At 39.6% G+C, this 21,166-nt stretch overlaps 2 protein-coding genes across 2 annotated transcripts in view; both read left to right on the top strand.

The window, feature by feature from the left end:
* The window catches only part of si:busm1-57f23.1 (uncharacterized protein LOC368621 homolog), a 270,341-nt gene that overhangs the window by 199,233 nt on the left and 49,942 nt on the right, over window positions 1–21,166 (top strand). The gene's annotated exons all lie outside the window — the stretch shown is intronic.
* Window positions 7,515–15,626, top strand: stbd1 (starch binding domain 1). Its single transcript, XM_061062196.1, has 3 exons — window positions 7,515–7,985; window positions 9,977–10,398; window positions 11,274–15,626. Exons 1-3 carry the CDS (start codon window positions 7,703–7,705, stop codon window positions 14,400–14,402), a joined length of 3,834 nt encoding a protein of 1,277 aa, XP_060918179.1. The 5' UTR covers window positions 7,515–7,702; the 3' UTR covers window positions 14,403–15,626.

The following is a 21,166-nucleotide window of genomic DNA, read 5'->3' as shown; positions in this document are numbered from 1 at the left end:
AAGTCGAGACCTACAAAAAAGTCAGTGGAAGTCATTGTCTAATTTCAACAGGAGGTCCGCTATGATTTTTTGAATGTCTAAAAAGTCTGCATTTTCACCGTTTATAGGGTACCTGTTTGAAAGCATCCGCCCAAGAGCGTTTATCTGATCAATTCAACTTTGGTGTCAAATGAAAGTAGACAAGTTGAAGAATAAAAGTTGTGTCCAAATCACGAGGTTTCGAAATAAGGCGTGGCCGTGGCGTGATGTCAAAGTTAGATTTTTTGCATCACGCCAAAAACAGTAAATGCTTATAACTCTACTATGCAGTGTTCAATCATCGCCAAAAAATTCATGCATGACAAAGAGCCCGTCCTGAACACATCCATGATTGAATTTTTTAAATTAGTCACAGCGCCACCTGTTGACAACAGGAGGTCACTCTGTCTGAGCACTGTTTCCTTTGCACTAGCCATTGCTACACAGTTGCTTGAATCTCCCTCAAAATCGCTGTTGACCATCCAAAGACCTTGACCATACAAGCACAAGCACAAAGTCCTGCGTGAAAAGCTGTTTCCTTACGGACGCGTTGTTCGCCATCAAACAGGAAGTTGTTTTTTCACGGGCTTAACAGTTGTACAGACCCGAAACGTCATACATATAATCCTGGTACTAAACTCAAACATCTTATATCATTGAAGTAAGTAGGCGTGGCTTAATGGCTCAGTGGCGCCCCCTTCAAAATTTCAAAATGGCCTCCCCGTAGAGGGTTTTTTCACGTACATTCATGAAAATTGTTACGCATATTAAGCTTGTCAGGACGGACAAAAGATCCTCTTGCAGCGTTTCAAAAAACCCGACAGCAAGTCCACAAATTAAAGTTGAATTTCACAATAATGGCCCAAAATCGTGATTTCAGCCTTCCTATTTGAACGAACTTGGCCGAGGGCGCCCATCCGATTGGCGCAAACTCGGTGTCAGTGCGTTCTAGACAGGCTCAGCATATCTTGTTGTGCTCCGCACGTTATTTCGTCAAAAGGCGTGGCTGTGGCGTGTGTTTGAACTTTTTTGTGCGTTTTGGCAACTTGCCAAAAAAGTAAATGGTTCTATCTCAGCTATGCAGTGTTCAATCTTTTTACAATTTCTCATGCATGATACGGGACCCGCCCTGAACACATCTATGTTTGAAATTTTCAAATAAGTCACAGCGCCACCTGTTGACAACAGGAAGTTACTTCTACTCAATTAGCATTAGCCATTGCTACACGGTAGCTAAATTCCCCCTCATAATTGGTGTGGACCATGCTAACACCTTGGCCATAAGACTTTCAAGCTCAAACGCCTACGTCCAACGCTGTTGCCATACAGACGCGCTGTCTCTATCAAACAGGAAGTCGTTTTTTCACAGGCTTAACATAGTCGTTCAGTCCTGAAACTTCATACATATGATCCTGGTGGTAAAGTCAAACATTTGATACCGTTTAAATGAGTGGGCGTGGCTTAATGGCTCAGTGGTGCCCCCTACAATATTTCAAACATTCAGCCCCCGCAGCACGTTGAGCCTACAATTCTGAATTTTGCTATGCTTATCCATCTTGACAACACCTACAATAGACCCTCTTGCACCCATGCTCAATATCCAACAGGAAGTCCACAAATCACATCGCCATGAAGAGTAAGTGGCTGTAACTCTTGCTAGCTAACGCTAACTAGCTAAACTTATAAAACCGTTATGTTACATTAGTCAACCAAGCAAGTTCACAGAATAGCTAACGGTTTACCAGTTAGCTAGCAGTCATTTCATTAGCTAGCTATCGCTAACGGTTAACTTGTTGTCTAATGTTAGTGTGCCCTCAGCTGACATAAATGTTACTATTTTTCGGACGGCATCGCAGGCTCAATTTTAAAGCTAGAGGGGATATACAGGTATCAAATGAAACGGCACGAAATACTGCATCCATTGGTACCTGGTAAACATGACATGCTATCATGTCGGGAAGAGGGGTTAGTAACGCTCTAAAGTCAAGTTAGTTTCAAATGTCTCATGCATGATAGGCTACAGGGCCCGCTCTAAAATTAAGGCAATGCTGCCATCTTGTGGTGACTAGAGAGGCTGATTTAGCTCAACACATCCATGATTTAAATAAAATAAGAGCTGTAAAATTAAAACAATGCTGCCATCTTTTGGTGACTATCCATGATTGAAATATTTAAATTTAGAGTGTGGTTCCAATTTGTTCCACAAGGAGGCGCATCCTCCAAGTGAGACAGCTCAGTGTGCTCGGTAGCCCTCGTCTTCATACTGGCAGAAGCAAGGAAAGGAAACACTATAGGCTACTTGTGGTTGTTTCATTATTTCCCTGTTATTTACCGGTGAGTAAATGTCACAAATCACATAGGTACATGTGGTCTATATTCTTCTATAGCATGTGGAAGGTAACACCATCCTTTAGTGTGTGTCAGGATGTGTTTTAAATTTGTTTTGAAGGTTTTAAGGTACTTTAGCTATGATGCTCATGAGCGCTAGCTTAGCTCATCGCCACGTTCATATATGTCTGTTATGGCTTGTCCCTAGCTCCCATGCTCTTTTGCTAGTTTTGTAAAGCTCCTGCATATCTTTTAAAGCAACCGTGGGTTCATGAACAGGAACATTCAACAGGAAGTCCACAAATCACACTGCCATCAAACAGGAAGTGGCTGTAACTCTTATATACTTTGTCTGTTCTTCTTGAAATTACATAGGTATGATCAGGGTTGGCCTCTGAACACAGTGACACAAAACAATAATAAAGTTTAACCATAGCGCCCCCTAATGCAAGGACTAAGTACTACATCACACATACTTTCTCGGATCTGCTTAAATTTCCCAGGTATGATCAGGGTTGGCCTCTGAACACATTGACATAGCAATATTCAACTTTAACCATAGCGCCCCCTACTGCAAGGACTAAGTACTACATGTTCTATACTTTGTCAGATCTGCTTAAAATTTCACAGGTATGATCAGGGTTGACCTCTGGACACAATGACAAAACAATAATAAAGTTTAACCATAGTGCCCCCTACTACAAAGAATAAGTACTACATCCTATATACAATGCTCAATTTCCTCCAAATGTCATAGCTATCATGACAGTGCCAGCCTGAACTGCTCTATGTCAAAATTGTGATCTTCATTACGTTGCCTATTTCAACATGCCATAGTACAACTTTTACACGAATCGGACTGCAGGGCTCATCCGATCGCCGCAAACTCGGTGTCAGTGCGTTCTAGACAGGCTCAGCATATCTCGTTGTGCTCTGCACATTATTTCGTCAAAGGGCGTGGCCGTGGCATGCGTTAGAACTTTTTTGTATGTTTTGGCAACTTGCCAAAAAAGTAAATGCTTATATCTCAGCTATGCAGTGTTCAATCATATTACAATTTCTCATGCATGATACGGGACCCGCCCTGAACACATCCATGTTTGAAATTTTTGGATAAGTCACAGCGCCACCTGTTGACAACAGGAAGTTACTGCTTCTCAATTAGCACAAGCCATTGCTACACGGTAGCTCATTTCCCCCTAAAAATTGGTGTGGACCATGCTAATACCTTGGCCATACAACCTTTTCAAGCTCAAACGCCTATGTCCAACGCTATCACCATACGGATGCATCATTCGCCGTCAAACAGGAAGTGGTTGTAACTCTCATATACTTTGTCTGATCTACTTCAAATTACATAAGTATAATCAGGGTTGGCCTCTGAACACACTGACATAACAATAGTCAACTTTAACCATAGCGCCTCCTACTGCAAGGAATAAGTACAACACAATGCTCAATTTGCTCCATATTTCAGAGCTATCATGACAGTGCCAGCCTGAACTGCTCTACGTCAAAATGTTCTGTGATCTTCATTACGTTGCCTATTTCAGCATACCATAGTACGACTTTTAAACAAATCGGACTGCACGGCCTGCTGCTTAGCCACGTTCCGCTGCTGCTGCACTCAAGCGGTCCCAACACACCCCGACATGCACAGGGGTGCGAGGGCCCTTCATCACCGCTTGCGGGTTTTAATTTTATTTATTTTTTTATTTTGAACATTTTTTTAAAATAAAATATACATTACAAACAAAGCAAACCGAAATCAAAGCATACTTTCTGTAGGGGTCGATTATTTTTCCTTAACCAATCCATGTTCGAAAAGGGTGTAGGATGAAGTTAAATAACTTATCCAGTCCTACCCCTTTCATCTTTTTAGCTTAATAAATTAATCCAAGACTAAGCTTTCAAAAATAAAGTCGAATAATACAGATAACGAAGTAACAAAAGCAACAGATATAATGTATTACACACAATTGGTAGACGGTACAGACCTTACAACTGATATTGATTCAATTTTCCCCATTGACTGCTCAATTTTATATTTGTTAAATATGTTATTCTTGAAAATTTGTTTAAATTGTCCTAATGTTTTACATGTTTTCATTTCATCACTGCAGCTGTTCCATAAATTAACACCCTTCTTTGTAATACAGTGTAGTTTCATGTTGGTCCTTACTGCTGTTTTTTTTAACATAAATATTCCTCTGAGATTGTGTTTACTGTCCCTCTGCTGAAAAAACTTTTGGATACTGTTCAGTATCTGATCATTTTTAACTTTGTACATGATTTGAGTGGTTTTAAAGTCGACCAAGTCCTTCAGTTTCAGTGTTTTTAGTTTGATGAAGAGTGGGTTGGTTGGTTCTCTGTAGTTGGAGTTAGTTATAATTCTTATGGCTCTTTTCTGGAGAATGAAGACTGGTTCAGTATTTGTTTTGTACGTGTTCCCCCACACTTCCACACAGTAACTAATATATGGGAGTATTAGGGAGCAGTACAACGTGTAAAGTGACTGTTGATTTAACAGCCCTTTCACTTTAAATAAAATTGGAATAGATTTCGATATTTTTGCCTTAATGTACTGTATGTGTGATTTCCAGGATAATTTATTGTCTACAATAAATCCAAGAAATTTTATTTCAGCCACTCTTTCAATTTCCACATCATTAATCATAAGTTTCTATGGAAGCGATTAGTGATCAGAATTCAAATGATAAAGCTAATTTGAAAATTCAAATGCATTAACAGAAATTCTTTTTAACTTTCAGAATATGGGTGTATTATTTGACTCCAAAATAAAATTATGATTAATTTATCTAATTTGAATTTTAGTTTTCAACTTCAAAAATGCACATTCTTTGACTAAATTAAAAAAAATGGCATTTGCTTTTTAATTTTCAAAAAATGCCCCGCTAAATCTGTATCATAATTCAAATGAAAAAGCTAATTTTAAAATGAAAATGCAGTAACAGAAACATGTTTTAATTTTCAGATTATAGGTGCATTATTTGACCTATATCTAAAATGAATATTCAGTCATCCAGTTTGCATTATACTTTTACTCTCTATGTATGCATATTGTATGACATCATTCAAATGAAAACGAAAAGGTCTTTGGCTTTTTGTTTTCAAACTTGCCGTGCTAAAAAGTGATCATAATTCAAACTCGAAAATGAAATGGCAAAGTGGACGGCGCAGGAAAGTGACGTAAGACTCCAGCTCCCAGGCAGGTGAACGTAATATTTACAGTCTATGAGGCGAGTGGGCAGAACGCGCAGTACGATAGGTGGCGGGGTGAATCTTTAACACTGGTACAAGCTCCAAACTAGTTGTTGCCCTGATTTTGATTCAATTTTAGCCTTGTAGTTGATTATTCTTTTAATAACTACAAAACAATCTCTGAAAGGGAGAGAGAGCTCATACAGTCGGTCGAGAGGGAGAGTGTGAGCCATTACGCACAGAGGATGAGAGACACTTTGTGTACAGAGCTGGAGAGATTATTAGAAACAGAAAATTCAATCGATAATCTTTTTTAATGTAATTAAGTTAAGCAGAGAAGAGAGTGATCTATAATCTATCAATAAACCGGTCTTAGGACACGTCTGTGTGAATTTCACAGTGTGCAGATGCTGAGTGACTCTCACGGTCAGAGATAGTGGGCATGGTGTCACGCGTGAGACTTGGCAGCTCGGGTTATAAAGCTGCTGCGTCATGCTCGCTGAAAGTTCAGTGTGCGCTGAAAAAACCACTCCGATCACCACCTGTATCACAGTGTGAACTAAAGTCTGCCCTAGCGTTAAAGATTCACCCCGCCACCCATCGCACTGCGCGTTCTGCCCGCTCGCCTCATAGACTGTAAATATTACGTTCACCTGCCTGGGAGCTGGAGTCTGACGTCACTTTCCTGCGCCGTCCACTTTGCCAATTCATTTTCGAGTTTGAATTATGATCACTTTTTAGCACGGCAAGTTTGAAAACGAAAAGCCAAAGACCTTTTTGTTTTCATTTGAATGATGTCATACAATATGCATACATAGAGAGTAAAAGTATAATGCAAACTGGATGACTGAATATTAATTTTAAATATAGGTCAAATAATGCACCTATATTCTGAAAATTAAAACATGTTTCTGTTAATGCATTTTAATTTTCAAATGAGCTTTATCATTTGAATTCTGATCACTAATCGCTTCCATAGAGGAGCTCCAGAGTGTTCAGGAACTTTCCTGTCATTACCACAGCTTTCCACTAGGAGGAGCTGTTACTCAAGAATGCTGGAACTTTCTGTATTTTTCTGAATCTTCTATCACAGATTTCATCTAAGAGATTGCAGATAGAAGGACAGTTTGTATTTGTTTTTCTTTATTTTCTAATGTTTAAGTTATTTTAAATAATTTAAAAAACAAGAGGAACAGCAGTGCAAGTGAAATGTGTTTCTTTGCTAATTTTAGGTAATGTTATCCTCTTACTTATATCTATATTTAAGGCCTGTAGTATTGAATGAAGTATCTCAAATGAATCAAGCTACAACATTTTAAAGATGTATTTATTGTCTTAACATAAAAGCACTTTTTCTTTGGAATATAGGCTACCAAGACAGAAAAGCTCTCTCTGCAGTGCAGACTGCTTGAGCATCTCAAAGAAATGTAAAACGATTATCAGCCTATAAGTCAACATTTATTATTTTATTTCTTAAATCTGTGTAGCTTCTGGAGCATAGCATTATTGTTCGTCTTCAGGTACTGAATAGATGTTATTCAGTCTCAGTAACTGGACTGCATATGACAATTTAATCATAAAACCTCAGATGATTTTTGTGTGTCAAACATATAAGCTACAGCCTATTGTGCATGCTTTACTAAAGTGGTGTTTCCTATTCCTAGTGTCAGCCTATTTAAGATTTTCGTATTATTCAGTAAGCTTTTTGACAATTGCAAATCGGGTAGCCTAAACTATGATCAGATAGATCCCGAGTGAAGGTGAAAACTGTCCTGTTCGATGGATTAATCCATCAAACACTGGTATAGTAACAAACACTGGACCTAATCCAATCACTGTGATCAAACAGTTATACCTCTCCATTACCATAAAGGACAGCATCGTGAATGTCTGCGTGAACCAGGCTGCAAAATCAAGCTCCTTTCCCTTTTTATGAATGAATGCAGCGTCCCCGTGATCCTGTCAGCCAATCAGCAGGCTGCACCTGCACTCCTATGCAGCTCTGCAGCAACAAGAGGTCACAACACTTGAAAACGTGGAGGGAAGAAGACGGCGGAGTGTGAGCAGCACGCAGCAGCCTCGTTCGGATCATCAGGCCTCCACACGCGGATTGGATTTTTCACACTAGATCGCGATGTCGCTGAAAAACGGCAACACAGTGGCCGTGGAGAGACGCATGGATCTGGCGTCACTCTTCTGCATGATCGGGCGGCACGGTCCCGCCGTTGCTGTGGCCGTCATAGCGATGGTATCCGTGCTGGCCGGTTTCATCATCTACAGGACCTTGAAGGGGAAGCGGAGGAAGGCCACGGCGGCGGCCGCACACAGGGACGGTCAGACCCCCCCCGGAGCGGAGGGAGACGCATCGGTGATCCAGCCGAGCCCAGAGGAATCCCACAGCTCCCTTATGGCAACAGGTTAAAAAAAAGATCCACTAATAATGTTATGAACTGGTTATTACTTCACTGCGGTCCGCTGGGTGTTGTAAATGTACTGGTCACTGTGGGATATGGTCATTTACAAGACAGATATGCATGTAAGCCTGTCTTCTTAAATCTAACTTTAAACAGAGCACATTTAGGCTGATGCAGACGATATCTAAGTAGCCTATACCAAACTAAGTTCTGTTACAGTGATACTATAGGAGATATGAATAGGTTTTCATCACGCAGCCTGAGTACTATAAAGCCACACTTGGGTATCATGGGTTGGTAGGTATAGATAATTTGTTAGTAGCCTACATTTGTTTAAAGTTGGTAAACAGTTTGCATTTTATTTTGATCAGTCAACATTCATCCACATGCAGGGGTTACTTTTCAGTTTAATGATCTAAATTACTGTCTCTAAAAATATATATGGTAATGGTAAATGGACTTCAGCTTGTATAGCGTTTTTCTAGTTTTCATACTACTCAGAGCACTTTTACACCACAGGTTTAACTCAGGCTGCTATGTTAAGTGACCATCAGAAGTAACTAATCCCATTCAAACACATTCATACTCCGCCAACAAAGCAGCAGGAGCAACTCTGGGTTAAATGTCTTGCCCAAGGACACATCGAACATGTGGCTGCAGGAGCTGGGGATTCAACCCCCAACCTTCTGGTTGTGAGACAACCTACTCTAAGTAGAATTGTCCTTTAGTAACCCTCTATAATAATAAAGTATGTCTTACACTTAATTAAGATAAGATAAGATATACTTTATTCATCCCAGCAGGGAAATGTAGGTGTTCCAGCAGCCAGCATACATACAAACACACAACACAACACATATATACATACATATCCCACCCATACAAAAAAACATGAGCCCACAATACAGTTTGATATATGATATATGCAACTCAGGTCAAATGTATTAATGACCCAGTTATTTTTTGCATTTACATTTTGCTTAGAACAGCATACTAAACCTACATCACAAGTCCATAAAGTAATAAAGCTTTACTCCAGATAGATACTGGACATGACAACTAAGGTGTTTAAATGATTCTGTCAAGGTTGTGGAAAATCAGGAACTGGACCCAAGTGCAGAATGAAAAAATAAAATTAATTGAAAATCAAAATCCAACAGGAGGAAACAAGGAGACACGCGTAAACTGACATACAACATACAACAATGAACTGACACAGAGGGGAAGAAACCCAGAGACTAAACAGACACAGAGGTAATCAGACTCTGGTGAGACTAACAAGACACAGGTGAAGACAATGAGGGCAATCAAGACTGGAGGGAAACACACAGAGGCAGGACAAGAAACACTGAGGACACTGTTAAACATCAAGACACACAAGAACAGAGAGGGACACAAGGATTTGAAATTACAAAATAACAAAGGAAACACTGAAGACTAAACTAGGAAACACACAAGGGAAAAATCAGCAACACTAGGGAAGAACAGGAGAAAGCAAAACATGGAAACCTCAATACTGAAATACAAAACTAAATAAGACCAAATCATGACAGATTCAACACAGATAGATCAATCAATTTTTATTTTTGTAGCGCCAATTCATAACAAACGAATATCTCAAGACACTTTACAAAAGAGCAGGTAAAAGACATCCTCATTGTTATATTATTTACAAAGACTCAGCATTAATCCATCATGAGCACAGCACTTAGCAACATATAGCAAAGTTACAGTGGCAAGGAAAAACTTCCTTAAAGAGGCAGAAACCTTGAGTATCTGTAATGATGATGAAATGTGGAGGACTGATTATGATAATTATCTCATCTCATCTCCCATCAGTTTGCTGTTTTCAACCCTAGCTGCCTGAAACCTAATGAGCTGGATACATTTCAAATGACTTGAAAGTCTAATTTGTGGAGAGTATTTCAAATAGAAATTACAATTGAAGTTGTCTTAATGTATAACACGTTGTCTTTTTGTGTATTTTGTGACAGGCTTGAGTTATGAAGGCTCGCTGGATGTGAAGGAGGATTTTGATCTGCTTCAAAGTGATCACAAAATCAGGCACCGCTCTTCTGCTGCTGCTGCTGCTGAGAAACAACCTTCATCTTATTCTTCTCCTATGAAAGACATCCAAGAACCAGAAAACAAGCACCCCTCTTCAGATGACACAGTGGAAATGGCAGTCCTGAGGGATTCTTACAGAGTCACTGACACTTATCCAGAAGTAGTCAGTCAGAGCCTGCAAAGTGATACTTACACTGACGCTGAAATGGTGGTTGAGGAAGCAGTCGAGTGCTACTACAGTGCAACAAATGATACTATTGAGGATGTGATAGAAGAAGTCCATGATGTGAGTAGCTGCCTGACGGAGCCAGACGTGATATATGAGGAGAACAGTGAGGATGAACACAAGGTAAACATCCATCAGAAACACATTCTGTCTGCTATGCAGCTTCAGCTTTGGGGTGACATCAACTCTTAAAGCCACCGTTTATCATCTTTACAAGTGATTTGTAACTTGTTACTTACTTAGTTACAGAGGAGTTTAAAGCATAGACTGTATAGAAAACATGGACATAGTCTCACTGACATCCACCATTGGTTTCTGAAGCCAAATTCTGAAGCCCCATAAGTGAAATGCTATCTCAAACTCACTTTCTGTCATCGTAGTAACAGGCAAAGAACTTCAAGTGGAAGTGGACACATGAGAAACTGCAGGTTTTTTTGCACTTCCACAATGGCTTAATCTTTTGAACAGTGGAGGTTTCTGCTTGGTGGAAAGGCAGACTTTGTCTTCTTTGATCTATCCAGTATTGTAATATGTTATATATGTAAACAGATGAAGGGCTGTAGTTTTAAATTCAGCAGACAGATTTGAAAGTGATTACATTTGTTCAGACGAGTGGATTTTGTTTCCTTTGACAATGAGAGGTGAACCTTTAATCCAGTTTGTATGCTATGCTAAGCAAAAAAAATTGTATATTTCCTAAAGTTATATGAAAGTGATATAATTTTTTCTCAAAAAGAAAGCAAATATGACACACTAATACAAACAAGTGTACTTCCAACTTTGTCTAAAGTATTCCTACATTCAGCAACCCAGTGGGGATATATTTCTCTCTCCTAAATCCATTTCTGTTTGACCTCGTTCTCTTTGTGTTTGCAAAGTAGCACAGCCAATGAGATCTGCCAATTTGTCTGAATACCTCTGTGTCTAGTTTGTATTGTGTAACTATACTGTCTGAAAGCGCTACACCTGAGATATTTACCTTCTGTTTCTGTGTTCAGGTGTTCAAGGCAGAATGCCAGGAAGCCAAGGTTGCGACCACATACGAGGACGCATCTGACGGGAAAACCAGACAAGACGAGGAAATCAATCATACAAGTGAAAATGATGATGTTGAGGGACTACATGTCAATGAATCCTCATTAACTTGTAGTCAAACTGAGACAAACAGTGTGGGGTCCAACATGGAAGATCCTGATGTACCTGTCCCCTGTGTGTGTAACGTCAAAGATGAAGAGTTTGAGGAGGAGAAGACAGAGAGTGTTGCTTGCAGTAATATTAGCATTCATCACCTCTCTACAGAGGAGCAAAAGAAAGCTGAGTGTGAAGAGGCAGAGGAGGAGTGTGAAGATTACCGGCTAATTCCTCAACAAGCTGTGATTCACTCCTCAACGTTTGAGGAAGAAGCAAATCTGTTGTGGACAAATCAGGACCAGAGTGATCATACTATGGATGAGGGGATTCTTCCCATTCAGGATAGTGCAGAGGTCACTGATGAAGACCGCATGAACGACCTTACAGCTGTTGACATGCATACAGCTCAGAGCAATGAGAGAGAAGTAGAGATTGAACAGAATGAGGACAATGGTTCTACTTGTAGTCAAGAGGTTGGTGTTCTTTATGATAAAGACGATGAAGTGAAAGAGGAAAAGCTAGCAAGTGATGAAGAATGTGAAAGTTTGAGTGTTGAAACCAGCCCTGCTCTGCCCTGTTTGAGCCAGCCCACAAGTGCTGAAAACATTGACGACTGCGTCTCTGATATCACCACTGATGACAAAGATCAAACTTCTGGAATTTCAGATTCCCCTGACTTTTCATCTGATTCTAAAGAAACGCTTAAAGAAGATGAAATTGACCCTTCTCTAACTGAAGACACTGATTCTACTATTCTTGGATCTCAAATGCCGTCACATGATACCGGCAATGAAAACAATGAAAGAGACCCAACAGTGCTGTCGCCTGAAGAATGCACTGACAGTGTGTATGAGCCTGATGTTCAGTCTTACATCAGAGACCAACAAAGTGTGGAAATGATTCAAAATGAAGATTTAACCGAGGCTGCTGTTCTGCATAGTGTTGCTTGTGATGGTGAAAACATTACTTCCCCTGTGATGGCTGAAGATGTACCTCTTCCACACGTGCCATCTTGCAACAGTGAGCAGCACACTGTGGAAATCGTTAATAATGAAATGCTTGACAAGGGGAGTGTCGCTGATGTTGACACGGTTGAAAAAGTAACTTCCTCTGAAACACTTGAAGAAACTTTCCCTTACATGCCATCGATATGCCATGACCAAGAAAGTGACTACATTGAAGATCATAATCTGGATTTAACCGGGGTTAGTTATGGGTCTGATACACCTGCTTGCGATCATGTTTGTCCTACTGCACTTTTAATGGGAGAAGAAACTTCTACCCCTGACATGTTGTCTTCCTTCCAAGACCAGCAAAGTGACCACATGAGAAACTCAGAAGATCTTGATGAAACTGGGGTTGACACTCCTGCTTGCAATGATGCTAACCTCTCTTCATTTTCAGTGGCAGAAGAGATGTCTTTTCCTGATGTGTTGCCCCCCTCACAAGACCAGCAAATCGATCACAATGGAAATAGTGAAACCTTCGATGAGATAGTGGTTACTACACCTGCTTGCATTGAAGCTAGCCTTACTGAACCTCTAATGCCTGAAATAAAATCTCATCCTAACATGATGCCCTCCTCCCAAGACCAATCAGGAGACAGCATGGAACATACTGAAACTCTTGATACATTGAGGGATAACTCTGATGTACTTGCTTTTGACCAGGCTAGCATTAAGTCAACTATAACATCTGAAGAAATATCCCAGACAGACATGATGTCTTCCTTCCAACATATGCTTAGCAACCCAGTGGAAAACTATGAAGACTTTCCTGAAGGATCCACTCTTGCTGTTCCTGTCATGACTGCAAACAGTAGCCCTCCCATGTGTCCAATTTACTTCCCATCTTTGAAGCAAAGTGAGCCGGGGGATAATGACTTATCATCCCCAGGCGTGGGGAAAGAGAGTGGGATTTCTAGCATGGCTGTCAGCCCAGATTTGCAAGATGCTGGTAATGTGTTTGATGTCACTGTGGAGAATATCGTCGTACCAGTGATGGATTATGATCTAGCGTCTTCTGCAGAGATAGAATCCAAATATAGTCGTTTTTCAGATGATGTAGCTGTATCTTACAAAAATGAAAATACAGCAGGTATGATATTTGGGCCCTACCCGTCACATCCCCAGCTACCCCATAGTGAGCAGATGGATTGGATGAATTATGAATCCTTTGCAGCCAATGAGGATATGTTTGGCCTTGAGATTGAGGATAGTTACCACAGAGAGATGGATCAGTTTATGGCACAGATTGTAGACAGTGTTACAAGCCTCGCTGATGAGCTGAAAGAGGAGACAGACACGAAGGCTGTCGTCGAAGTCGCAGAGATTAAAGAGAAGGAGGCACGAGTAGGTGTTGGGAAGAAAGAGGATACAAAAGCAGAGGAGGAGGAAGCAATGGACTTTGACAAGACTGGGATTAGTATAATGGAGGCGACTATGGACAATAACGAATGGATCACAGATAGTAACTATCAAGTCCTTCCCTGGATGAACCTTTCTGCCCCGTCTATTTCCCAAGACCACACAAAACCAAACCAGCTGTCCACTGAGGAGAGCTCTGCTGAATGTGACGTCTCTTATATAGTCACAACAGATGAGCCGTCTGCCACTGAAGTCAAACAAACTGGCGATCTCTCACTTCTTGATGAAAACTCTGAAAATAGCAAAAAGGTGCTAGCAGTCCAGCCCATGCCACAGAATGTCAACGTTTCCTTCCGCGTCCATTATTGCACCCAGTCACCATACCAGACGGTGGCTGTCACAGGGGACCAGCAGGAGCTGGGAAACTGGAAGGGATTCATCCCACTTGAGAGGGCCAAGGATGGGCACTGGGCCACGGTGGTCAGCCTGCCCACAGAGTGCCATGTGCAGTGGAAGTTTGTGCTGTTGAACAAGGGGGAGGTGAGTCGCTGGGAGGAATGTGGCAACCGCTTCCTTGAGACGGGCTCTGGAGACGACCTGCTTGTGCACAAATGGTGGGGATTGTTGTAGGTAGAGAGGAAGACTAATCACGGCAGGTACAGTCACCTTTTAGTTCTGGATATTGGACTGGACTGAGCTAAGATTTCTGTACAGCCTGCAGTGATATGACAACTAATGGTCATCTATCATGTATCAAGATAATAACATCATTTCACTGATTCGGTCAGCTTTGGGGTCAAAAGAATGAAGAGTTATAACAATATTTGTAACAGCTAATGCTTTTTTCCTGTTCATTTATGTTTCTACTTATAAGTAGGGTCCAGAAAATGGACAACAGATTTAATCAGATATTGAAAGTTAAACAGAGACTTCTTTTGCGAGTAGATTTTAAATATTGTTTCATATGCGTCTCGCTTATATTGGTCAGATAACAATAAATGTTATTTTAGAGTCAGAACTTGTGATGGGCATTATTTTCTACTCTGACATTTTATTGACTAAAAAGTCCTTAAATCAACGGTGTGGCCCAAAACATTGGCACCTGTTTTTAATTAAATTGCCTCTTGAAAGAAACATTTAAGCTTCTAATTTAAATTTAAAACATATTTTGACCTGCAAATTTACTGCACCATGATTACTGGGATAAAACGGTAATCTAACGGGATTGGCCTCTTATGGTCAGTGATTCAATGGAATTTTCAGGGAACTGAGGATCGCCATCAAAAGAGAGAAAGTGTTAAATAATACTGTTTCCTTTTTTATGTGACAGTATCAATAATTATGCAAACTACACGTCTTTAAACATTGGTGATTAAATGCAAGTGTATAAATAGAGTTCCTTATATTGTCTGTATGCTGCTTGAATACTCCCAACAATCTATTTAAATAAATGCACATAGTTCACTTTTCTTACAGCAATAATCAAAGCAAAGCAATATTTCTGTATGCTGTATGACTCATGTTATATCAGGTATTCTTACGTGTGAAACACTAAACTGTGATATAGTTGTAACTTTGATGCTGCTTTTTGTCTCTTGGGACTGCATGTAATATTGTTGATGTTCTATTAATGTGCCTTTAAAACATAATTTTTCTACTAATGCAGACAAACGGTGTGACGTGTCTTCAAAAACATTGGAGGCCATTTTTGTTCATTACATATTGTGTCTATTAACTCATTTAATTAATTAAGTGATGCCATCAGAGTATCTTATATGCAACACTGTGGTTATGATGCTACTGTTGAATGTCATGGTGGTGATGTTTGAAGAATAATAAAGGAATTTTCTGTCATATCTGGGAATATGTTTCTTGTAATGGACATTTAAATACCAGATGTATGGTGGTTATTTGTAAATATAAATGGACTTGAGCTTGTAGTCATCTCAAAGCGCTTTTACACCGCAGGTCACACCTACCCATTCACACACTGATGGCAGTGGTTGCTATGTACGTGTAATTGACCATCAGAATCAGAATCGCTGTTTATTGCAAATATTTATTATTGACTATTTGACTTGGCTTTTTGGTGCAAAACAATTTACAAAGAAAATATAAAAACAGCAGAGCTCCTGCTGACAACTTAAATAGAATAAGATTAAAAAAAATATATAGAAGCAATTAGAAAGTTTACAAGAAATATAAAAACACAAAATGTGCCATGGAGGAGCTGTACAGGTAAGATTTGCAGTCCAAAAGTAACTAATCACATTCGTACATATACAGACTTCACAGACGAAGCAGGGGAAGAATCTTGGGGTTCAGTGTCTTGACTAAGAACACATCGGACATGTGACTGCAGGAGCCGAGGATCAAATCCCCCGAGACAGACTTAAGTAACTAAGCCACAGCAGCCCTCTTTTGAGTGTTTTATTCTATTTCAGAGGTAAAAAAAAAAACCTAGCCAAAAAAAACATCTGTCAATCTCTTAAAGGTAGATCAATCTTAACTCAATTAATTTTCAAGTACTTAAAAAGAGAATATGAATATTTATCTATTAAATATATATATAAGAAAATATCACCCCACATGTCTCATGTATACATATGGTTATTTCTAGGTTAAAACTACTAAAATACATTTGTATCTTAAGTTTAAGAGATGACCTGCAATTATTCAAAACCAAAGGCTGTTATAAGGCAGGGGTGTTTAGCAAACATGTGTTTATATAGAGGGAACTTTGAATTACACCCTAAGATTGTGATTGACAAAAATAATATACAGCTGATCTAAAAATATGTAGCCTTCAGAGAGTCATACTTAAAAGCTGAAGAATCAAGAGAGTAGTTTGGACAATGTTTGTATATTTGTGTGTATCATATGTGTAGCTCTCCATTCCAAAGTTATTATTTTTTCATGAATATCATTCATAATTCAGTGTGGTGAGTCCACTCTACTATTTTTACATCAAGAACCACCATGTTCCAGTGATGTGCCATGCAGCTGTCTGAAATCCTGTGACTCATTAACTGGGGTTGCAATAATCAAATAACACAAACAGACTTAGTCCACCAGGTACCTTAGACCTTTTTTTTTATTTTGCCTGACCTAAATCTTTGTATTTCAAATCCAAGACCATGACCTTGTTTTTAGTCCAGCTGGCTGAAAGGTGGCTCCAGCAGAGAGAGCATCATTAGCAGGAGTATTTTTCATGCCAGCTTGTCAGTTCCACTCAGCGACACACTGACAGTGACTCAGCAGCATGTGAAAAGAAGCTGCTCTTTATCTTCCAGCTCACAGACTTGTGATGGTGAACAGTTAAAACTGTTTTGTCTGTAAATGATTCATTAGCACTGGTGATGTGTGGTTACTTCAGTAGATATTCATCGTTCATTGGCAGTCCATCATTAAGAGGAATTAAGATTAAGTCAGGGACGCTAATTATCCAAAAGGATTTCAAATGATAAAATATTTAGTGTCAATGAACAATAAGGCTTTTATGAGGAATAAAGAAAAACACAACAACGGCTAGACAGAATAAACCTAATGAGACTAAGAATGTAGCACACATTGTGTTGTAGTAAAAGATAACTGAAGCCATAGTGTGCTCTCTATGTGATCGCGTCATGTGAAACAGGATCCGTGCTGCCTCTCCACATTTGGAAGACCCCTTTTAACCAAAGTGACTATTACTTATGGAGGCCTTCTCTCAGGTTGTTCTGTATAATGCCATGAGCCTCTTAGGCAAGCAGGGCCTCTGGGAATCAGTTGAAATTGGGGTCAACAGAAGACTGGTCACCTGTAAGTCCTGGCTTTCTGGTCTTTTAGATTTCAAAACAACAGTTCAGGGAACTGTGTGCCCTGGTGCAGAGAGCCAAATATAACAACAGATGATGTTATCTCTGCCCTTCTTTTTCAGTGATGTCAGCAAAATGCACTATTCATGCACCTGATTCTTAATCAAACAGTGTAGCCCAAAATTGGTCAATAATTAAAAATTGCATTAAGCACAGAATCATAGTGAAACACTATGTTTAATTTTTAATAAAATTACCAAGTAGAATTTATCACAATTTGAGGATGTTATGGACTATGTTTTATGTGATCTCCTGGGTCATGTATGTTTCATGTAAATGCTGCACTCTCCCTTCACTGGTGCTAATGTGGCAGCTGGAGGTGGCCACTTTCTAAGGTTGAAGGTAAAACCTTTATTTAGACACAAGGCTTACAACTGACACCACATACTGTCTCTACTTAGAACTCACTGTGAACTCACTGTGTGTCTTCACTATCTCACGTTGACATCAGGAGGACACACACACACACACACACACACACACACACACACACACACACACACACACACACACACACACACACACACACACACACACACACACACACACACACACACACACACACACACACACGCACACACCATTTGTCAAACATCTAAACAGTTAAGCCACTGATGGACCAATGTATGATCTCTGTTAAAGCACAAGACTTAACGCAGAGTCGTTGGTCTAATCCAGAAACATCCCTCGCTTAGACTATTCACATTCAGAGCATTTTGTCTTCTAAGTCAAAGAAAGCTTTCAAATCAACACCATGATTAATTCTTTAAGAGAAGCAGGTTGTGAAGTTTTAACTGCCCAGATATCTACTATTTAAATACTCTTAGCAGGTAACTAAAAGAAGATTATTTAATACAGTGGTTGTCAACTGGCCTATCCTCAGGACCCAACAACAACTCCTTAACTAGAAATTATGACCAACATTTCTGATATTACTCAACCAAACAAATGTATTTAATGAAAAGCTTTACAGTTTGGACCTCTATTTAAAAAGGGCCTCAGACTTTTTTTTGCAAGGCACACATTCGCGAAATTGCTTTGCGACCCACCAGTTGAGAACCACTGATTTAATAGACAGGCACTTCATAAACCTTCATAATGATTTGTTTGTTAGATGATCCGGATCAGAGTCTCTTTAAGCACTCTATAATCCTTGTTCAATGCCTGCCCTTTTACATGGGTTTTAGTTCTCCATTAAACAATTATACTTTACCTAAAGCAAACAACACAAAGTGTTGTTGATAATATTTCAATGTAATAGTTCTTTTAAAACAATGTGACAAAGAGAAAAATCTGACTTTTAGTGAGGATTAACTGCTGACTACAACTGAAGTTTTGAGAATAATTATTGAAGTTCATATGTCAAATTTCAATGTGTTTGTTTCTTGCCCTCCAAAGTCACCAAAAATAGTAAAATACAAGCAATCTTTTTTTTAGGATTTATTTTTGGAAGTTTATGATCTTATTTAACAGGATAGTAGGATAGTAGGAAAGCAGGAGAGAGTGGGGAATGACATGCGAGAAAGGAGCCACTGGTAGGACTTGAACCCGCCCACTTGGAGGAATATACTGTAGCCTCTATAATATGGGGCGTGACCTAAACACTAGGCCATCTGCGCCCCAAATGGCAAATATTCTTACGTTTAATTAAAAAACGCTTTATTGATTAAAATATATTTTTTTCAACATGAATGTGCTCGGGAATTTTTCAAAACAATAGCCAAATTAGAATTTAAAATATTTCTTGTATATCCAGATATGTTCTTGTTACGTTTCAATTGAATGAGATGGGTAATACTCCAAGCTATTTCAATTGGTACCATGGCAAGGTGGATCTCAAGAAGACTTCTCATGTATCAAAATGTTGTAAAAGGGAACATTTAAACCAAAATCACGTGAACCATCAAGTGAACCATCATCCTAGGGGCCATTGGTTGATCTAGTATTTGTCAGGTTCCCCTTGAGCAACGCTACTCTTCACTGGGGTTATCGTGACCACTAAGGCAAACAAACAAGGCAAAACTTACATCAGCCCAGCAAACAAACAACAATAAAGACCAGTCCCAAAGGTTTTACTGTTCTCTCTCTCCACAGAGCAGCAGTGTGTTGCCCTAGAGACTGAAACACACAGTGATACTCAGCCCACGTTGGAGCGGCAAGTGTGACATTCTCTTTAAGTTAAGTCGGCTGTCTCCTCTTACAGAAGGCAGAGCAGACAGACCATGATACAGTTTTCTACTTGAACTTTGCTCTAGGGAGATAGCATGACAATATCAACGTGTAAGCGTGTGTACAAATGCTCACTCTGCTTTTACTCCTTTTTTTTTTCCACTGTCCCTGATTCATCCCAGTTTCTGTGACAAAGCTACTTCTTATTCCTGGCCAAAAAAAAAAATGCCTGTGCCTATAAATAGAAAGAAGGATTAAACGTGATTAATTTTGTTAGTACTCTGCCCACTGTTTTTTTCCAGTGATATTAGCCAGAAAGGTATAGGCTGTGGGAAATATTCAAATGATAATAAAAGTAGCAGATTTTCTAGTCAATCAGATATATGATCATAGGTTGTTTGAGAGACAACAAATAGATAGAGTTGTGGTTTGGGTGTGCCACACGGGCAGACTATTTATAAAGCATACCAGTCTCATTCCTGTTCCACACTGTGGGATCATTCAGTGACCTTCACTGAAGACTGTGGAGCCTGCTGACTGTGCTGCATGGCCAAAAGGGGGAGGAGCAATGAGTGAGGGTTAAACTGGAGCAGAAGAATTTCAGCATTTTAAACCATATTTATTTATTTGTCATTCAGGTGCATCACTCAAAGCACACAATGATAATAATCCATCTGATCTCAGGAAGGTTACTCTTCTTTTTCATGTCTTCAATCCTTGGCCTTCCTCTACATTTCCTCTTTCATGTGATTAAACAGCCATCCCATCCTGCCTCTAAAGCACACTTACACTCTTGAGTCTCAATGTGCACATTTCAGCCAGCAGATTATTATCTTCTGTAAAATCTGGATCGGAGGCAAACCCAACTTTTTCTGGATCCATGCCATGGAGGGACAGCTTTTTCACCGGTGATGTCATTCTTATGGCTGTCCCCGAGGACGCTGCAGTTGTGGGCTGAACGCAGTATGCGTGTGTGTGTGCAGATGTAACAGTGCAGTTTCCCTGTATGCATGAAATGGGGGGTTGAAAAGAGAGCTCAGGAGGAGAGGAAGACGGGCAGAATGAGATTAAAACTGCACACAGCTGCATACATAATGCAAGCAAATCTGGAGGAGCTTTGAGTTGAGGCTTCCTAAAAGAGGTCAGGATATAAAATATTTACATAATTATACATTTCTTCCTTCACAGACTCTGACACCTCTTTGTAGCATTTTACAGTGTCTACAGTATGTATACAGATACTGTGTAAATAAACAATGTGACTTGTTTTACAAGAAGCATCTTAATTATCCCGACAATATAAATTAAAAAGGAAGTTTATGTTAAAACATAATTCCCTATAATTGAACCACACATGATGTTTTTGGT

This window comes from Labrus mixtus, chromosome 17, assembly GCF_963584025.1.
Source record: "Labrus mixtus chromosome 17, fLabMix1.1, whole genome shotgun sequence".
Classification (NCBI taxonomy): domain Eukaryota; kingdom Metazoa; phylum Chordata; class Actinopteri; order Labriformes; family Labridae; genus Labrus; species Labrus mixtus.
The sequence above is the reverse complement of the archived record's forward strand: the minus strand, read 5'-3'. Positions and strand labels throughout refer to the sequence as shown.